Raw genomic sequence first — 7099 nt, 5'->3', positions numbered from 1 at the left:
TCATTCAAAAATACTTCAAGACAAACATTATATTATGTTATGAAACGTATAAACAAGTTTTGATTTTCATTGATAAAAATTTAATGAACTCGCGCGTAGAAAGTGTAAGTACATAAAGTATGAATAATACAAATTCTAGTAAGTCTATACACAGTTTAAGTCGTTCGGCAAGCACGCAGGTAATATAGAACAATAATAATCACTACTTAACACACAGTAAACATGAACAAACAAAATCGTTTGCAGTCATGATTTTTGACGGATAGTCCATTGTGGTGCGGGCAACGTCTTGCCATTTCTTCAACCGGTTGTAAGTTTTTCGTTTCCGCCAAACACACACACACTTACACACATGCACAAACAGCGCAAACAAACGGTTCCGTTCGTCTGGTTGTTACATATTATTATGAGTTCTAGTGAAACTTTAATTGCAACGATATGCTGTCGAAGCACGAACAATATGTGACACTTTTACTTTCCCGGCCGGAGACATAACAAAATCGGTCGTTCGACCGTCTGGACCATCATTTAGCACGCCGAAGACAATCCAACACAACATCGGGACATTATTGACATTACCGATTTACCGCCATAATCTATCCACAAGACACATTGATAGTTACGTGTGTATTCGTTCCTATACCGGTGAGTGTCGATCGGACTATAATAAACTTCATCCGTGTTTGCTGATAAACCTCTATAGTGACCATTATCCGTATGTTGTTATGTGTTTTATAATTTTTTTTTTTAAGAGTATATTATGCAGCCAACGAGAATTGCGGCCGTGTGCTTCCTGTTGCTGGCCAGTCGCGCGGCGGGACACGCGATCGGTGAAAATCACGCAGACCACGAAGACGCCGGAACCGCTGCAGACCGTAAGAGAGACGCCTCGCAGCAGCCCAGGGCTTTGGACATGGAGTCGATATTTGCGGGTTTCGCCAAGTCTATGATCAGCAGAACTGGAGCCACCAGTAGTCAAGTACAAAACAACACATACATTGGTTTTTATATTATTTTCATGTTATTTTCTCGTAGAAAGATTTTAGAAAAAAAAATTTTTAAATGGGATTTTTATTTGTCGCTGTTGGTAATAACGCGTGTGCAACGTATTATTATATTGTATATTTAGAACCAGCACTGTATTAATCCGGGTGTAAAAAAGAGGTACACCGGCCAGGGTTTCTGCAAAATGTCTTCCCTGACCACCTTGTCCAGTCCCTGTCAGTTTTTCAAGATGGCCCTTGGATTATGCGATCTACCCGACATTTTGGCTAGTATTTCATTTATGTATACAACAAAACTTTAACACCCCCTCCATCGTCTTTTCGAGAATCTTATTTCTATGGCTAAAATCGCATTTCGGTTCTACTTTTACTTCAGTCTTCAATCAATTTAATAACAGTATATTTTAATGCTGTTCTTGACTCTTCTACATAATGCTTTCTCGACCACTGCGATCGTTTTCAATACACACACACAAACCCAATACCCATATATTATATTCATAATGAAAAATACATAATAATAATATTTGATTCGAGATGATATTATACACTGGATTCGTCACAATGACACTATGTTTACATATGAATTATATATTTTGTACACGGTGAAAATACGATTATTTCTATATAGTATATATATTATAATATGTTAACATATCTTATGATAATAGAAACCCATATTATATTAGACGAAGTATTTTGTTCATTGTCAGTTCGTATAACGTAACAATTCGCACTTTATTACAACAATATAACATTTTAATGCATGCACATTGGCACATTGCACAGTACCTACAAACGCGAATCGTATATTATTACCTTAGGCTATCGGTATCGCATCAGTGGCGTAAAGATAGGATACCTAATCTAACCTTGGTGACTGAATGTCACAGGCCTCGGGTGCGGGACAAGGAGTTACAAAGTTGTAAGTAGAAAACTCTTTCCTTCTACTTGAGATACATACCGTACCTAATGCCATTTTCTAAAATTTTTTTTTTTTAATACACGCTAATATACACGAAAATCATTATAATTCTAGCTTATACTGATAAAAATACCTCTATAACTTTCATTTAGAGGTTTCGAGGTAAATATTTAGATAATAATTGTACAAGTTGTTAAAGCGAAATCCAGTAAAATACTAAATATTACGCGTTTTGTAGGCGGTTTACCGTTTACCTATTATTAGTTATTTCATATTTGTATACTTCTCACGAAGTTATTACTTATTAATAAATCATTATTTATTCATCATATTAATAATGTATTTCCCAAAATACGTTCGTTTACCTATTCTGTACTGAAAATGAATAGAGCCCCACAAGCACATATTATAATATTATATAGTTATAAATTAATTTGATTTTAATTGAAAATTTTCTAAATGGTCCAAATCTGTTACTCTTATTTGACCATTAAATACTAAATAGTTATATCCTTTCAAACGAACACTATATTAAATAACAATTTAAGAAACCATAAAATGTTTTTCATCCGATTCAATAGTTTTTTTTATTGTTAACCATTTTACAGTGTTTCCACTCTGAAAATTACTCTAGTCTATGAAAATCGTGTTGACCAGCTGCGATGGGGCGTATAATTTATCATTCCCTACGACCTTACCTTTGAATTTTGGACGGTCACGGAACGTTGAGCCATATTAAAATTGTATTACAGCGTGATACATTTCGGTATTTAAATTAAGCCAAATACTTACAGAAATCTAAAATCCACGCAATTTGTAATTATTTGACAAAAAAAGTAAAATCTGATTATACGATAAATTCACGTGTATTAACATTTTTAATTAGAAATCAGTAATTAATACAAAACATTTTGCACAGTCATTATTGCTCTAAATCATTCAAAATATAATAATATGTAATATATACGCTATATAGAATAACAAAATGATGTTAGTCTGGCAAAAAAATATTAATTCATAATGAAATTGTCCTGAATTCATTATCTTGCATTGATAAATTTACTAAAAGCTTTCAATTTCAAAACCCACAACCACACGATCTGACCTTTTTCGTTACCTACTGACTCTCCAGTCTCCACTATACCACCTATAATTTCGGCGTCGTTTATAACGCAATAAACGGTTACTTCCGCATAAGTACTTGACTTGATCTTCACACTATGATGATATTTTTAATATTGTTTTCCCTTTTTTATAAACATAATACACTAACTCCTATACCTATGGCTATATATTAAATAATTTATATCACTTTCTCGTCTATATATACATTCGGAATTAACATTCCTACTGTTAACATTGCGTGTTGTATATACAAAATGATTCACCAAGTGAGCACTCCCATTTTATTCTTTAATTATGTATTTATTTAAACTCTGATATTTTGGAATTTTTATGTAATTTTTAAGTAGTATAACTTTTGTATTATAAAGACTATTTTTTATTTCTTATATTTTTTTTGCCATTTTAGGAGTGTCTAATGGTGATACAAATGTCTTTTTTTATAAATGATAACCGCGACTGGTTTTAATTTGAAAAACATTTTGTATTAATATTACCATACGTTACTCCATAAGTTACATGAGTAGGTAAATTCTAAATACCTATGGTTTTTAGTACTTATACTTAGAAATCCCAAAAATCAAAATTGTAATAAATATATAATCAAAGGGACAAAACGGGTGTCAGAAACTTGTTTGGTGAATCACCCTGTATACCTTCGTATGCTGCCCTCATTGACGACCGCACTGCCATTCTCGACGGTATGTGAACGATCATCTATTATTATACAGTGTCCGTCGTCATCTGTTTGTCTAGATGCTCAGCCTAAACATGTCCAACGTGGTGCTTATGCTGGTTCTCAAGGGACTGATCTGGGGAGCGTCGTACATGCAGGGGCACGGTGGCAAAAGCCGGAAGGACGGTCCGGATGCGGCGGGCTTAGCCGGCACTGGATTCATGCAGAACATAGTCACTGAGACGGATTTGCTGTTATTCCTTGGATATTTGGTAGCCGATGAATCAGGTCGCTACGATTGCTTGAACCGCGTAGCCTGTGAGCAACCGGCCAGGGCGGAGAGTTACTTAAAGAGCGCCGAAATGGTCTGGAGAACGGCGAAATTATTAGATGGGTGAGGTTACATGACTATTATAAAATATAAACTACATTTATAAATGCCCAACCTTTGTCGGCGTCCCACATTAGAAATAATATAAGTACATATTTTTTAGTGGTTTCACTTGTTGGTTCTTTTAGTTAAATATAATTTAGAACCACGTTACATCCGCCAACGACCATACCACGTTGAATACACCAGTTCTCGTCCGAACACTGAAGTTAAGCAACGTCGGGCGTAGTTAGTACTTGGATGGGTGACCGCTTGGGAACACTACGTGCCGTTGGCGTTTTTTATATTATTTGTATATTGTTAATAGTAATATTTAATATTTATACTAATAATAATAACTTTGGTTTTAAAACAAAATTTAAAATAAAATGACATTAATAGAATAGGTACATATATTTTTTTATGCATCAATTGAACTATAATGTTGAATGTTTACTTTACTTTTTACGGTTGGGAGAAAGAGTGAAGAGGAGATTATTTTTACAAGTAACCATAATTATATTACTATTACTTATAATCCTGATAACTAATTTTTATTTGCATTTAAAATATTGATTTGGCAGTCTTATAATATTTTTATTATTTCATTAATTCGTTCATTGTCCATATCATAGATAATATAGATTACATCATTCCGACAAGGATTATATCAATTGTTTAGAATTTGTTTAGCCCCCCCGTCCCGTAAATTTTGTTTAGTTACATTTTTAGAATTAATGTTGTGTACCAGAAACAAAATAGGCTATAGCACACATAATCCCTACACAAATTAATCACGCTACGCATGCCTATGCTAACCAAACGTTATCGTTATATCGGCTGTTCTTATAATATACTCAATTTGTTTTTCTATAATATTTATAGACTTATAGTATATTATAATTACCTATATAGATTATAAATGTACAACTGCAGATTATTTAAACGCACCCACAGCCTCGTCCCCATCATGGAATCAATGTGCAGTGAATACTGAATACTGCAATAGTTCGCTTGAGAGTAATGCGATGTGTATAATACTTGCAAATATTTAATTGAATAATATATTATTATTATGTTTGTGGTATTGATTTCAGTGTGGTGCCGTTAGACGCGAAATACGAGCAAATGTTGATCAAGTTGCAAGAAGCCATTGAGGACGGTAGGGCGGACGGAGATTGTCAGGCCAAATACAAATGTTCCGAGTCGACCAGCACCGAAGATAACTTTAACCTGATTTAAAGCTTAAAGAAATTAAGTGAGATATCGTAGGCATATTATGGTTTTTTTTGTTTAAGTACATTTTGTGTTTTGACCAAATGAAAACGATGAGTGCGTAAGTCATTGTAAGCATTCGATTGTTATTGCATATATTTTTATTCACACAATAACGCACGTAAAATATAATAGTTAATACTAAATAATAATATTCAATATTACCATAAATTGTTTTTTTTGGAAAATCGTTCGTTTTAATTCAATAAATGTACCTATAATAATCGTATATTACTTATGCTATTTGATGAACATGAGTCATGACCTCATTCAAAATACAAATGTTATTATATCTGCTCGTTAATTTCTATCGTAGACCAGAACGATTAATGTATACCAACTATTGTACCTACTAGTTTCATTAATTTGATTGATCATACGACCTATATTCATAATATACTATATCTGAAAAAGAGATGATTGTTTTTTTTTATATTATATAAATAATATTATAATTTTTAATTAACTTGTATGTTATGATTAAATAATTTATAATGTATTTACTATTATGTAGAGTTTTGTTGTTAACATTAAAATAATGGTTTGTTAAAAGTGCTATTTTATTTTTTCTCCAGCTACCTTCTCTTCAGATGCATGGTTATTTTCTAGGCAGAACAACTAAATCATAAATGATTAATTATTGGTGGAACTCAGTCCTAGATCGAGTAATGACCAAGGGCCGGGGGGACACGTCCCCAGAGCCCTGCACATTTATAAAAGGCCCATAATGTCGTTTGCTTAACATTTTGGTGGTCATTATTTACTCATTAGTACTTTTAATAGTGAAAACAAACTGCAGAGAAAAATAAGATTTTCGTACTATATTAGGTTTATTCATGTCAAAAAAAAAAGTAGGTATCTACCAAGTCGTGACCAGACCGTGTTTTAGGAAAAGTGGTGGTAGAGCGGGTCCGACATGGAGGGACGCGGAAGTTGATAAGGGAAAGGAGCGTCGGCAGAGCCGTCAATGAGGTTTCGGAGAAAGTTCAAGTTACTGTCAACTCTTCTGTCGGCTAGTATTAAAAGGCCGAGGTCATGTATAGAACTGGTGAGTAGTCATGCATCGGGTGGAGAATATTCAACACGTTTCCAGCATAAGATAGAAAGCGCCCTTGGAATCGTTCAATTGTTGCAGAGTCGGAGCTGTGTGAGGATCCTAGAGAACTGAACCATATTCAAGCAGGGGTCGTAATAATGAGAAATAGAGAGCTTTCAGCGGAGAGGTAATCTTAATGTCGGACGATTTCCATTTTACGAATCCTAATGTCTTATATGCCTTATAAGTTATAACTTATTGATTGGATATGATAGTGAAAACTAATAGGTCTGAGGAAAATAGAACTCCTAAGTCTTTTTTACGACTGATCGATGTTAGATTGATATTGTTAATCGAGTAGGTGTGGTAAATACAAGAACGGGATCTGGCGAAAGTCATGGATTGGCATTTATTTACGTTCAAGTTAAGACCAATAGATTCAAAATTTCAAACCAATTAACTAGAGTGGTAAGTTCATCTTGTCATAGGAGACAGTCGTATTCGTTGCTAATTCGACGTAAGATTTTAAGGTCATACGCGAAAACTGGAATATTGCAGTTAGGGAGTATTTCCTACCGTTAATGAACAGGGTGAATACTATATTGTAGTTGTATAATTATATATCATTATTAATTAATTTTTTTAATTAAAACATTTTTGTTATATTGTTTATATTATCTTCTGTATAATA

The 7099-nt window shown here is 33.5% G+C and overlaps 1 protein-coding gene and 1 non-coding gene across 2 annotated transcripts; both read left to right on the top strand.

The window, feature by feature from the left end:
* Positions 1-419: 419 nt before the first annotated feature.
* LOC100568712 lies at positions 420-5782 on the top strand. The gene is made up of 4 exons (XM_029486988.1): positions 420-645; positions 753-979; positions 3808-4121; positions 5195-5782. Exons 2-4 carry the CDS (start codon positions 761-763, stop codon positions 5337-5339), a joined length of 678 nt encoding a protein of 225 aa, XP_029342848.1. The 5' UTR covers positions 420-645; positions 753-760; the 3' UTR covers positions 5340-5782.
* Positions 4277-4395, top strand: LOC115033974. The gene has a single exon (XR_003839317.1). It is a non-coding gene; the product is annotated as a 5S ribosomal RNA (ribosomal RNA).
* Positions 5783-7099: the final 1317 nt, after the last annotated feature.

Source organism: Acyrthosiphon pisum, chromosome A1 (assembly GCF_005508785.2).
Source record: "Acyrthosiphon pisum isolate AL4f chromosome A1, pea_aphid_22Mar2018_4r6ur, whole genome shotgun sequence".
In the NCBI taxonomy this organism is placed as follows: Eukaryota; Metazoa; Arthropoda; class Insecta; order Hemiptera; family Aphididae; genus Acyrthosiphon; species Acyrthosiphon pisum.
This window is presented reverse-complemented; position numbering and strand designations above follow the sequence as displayed.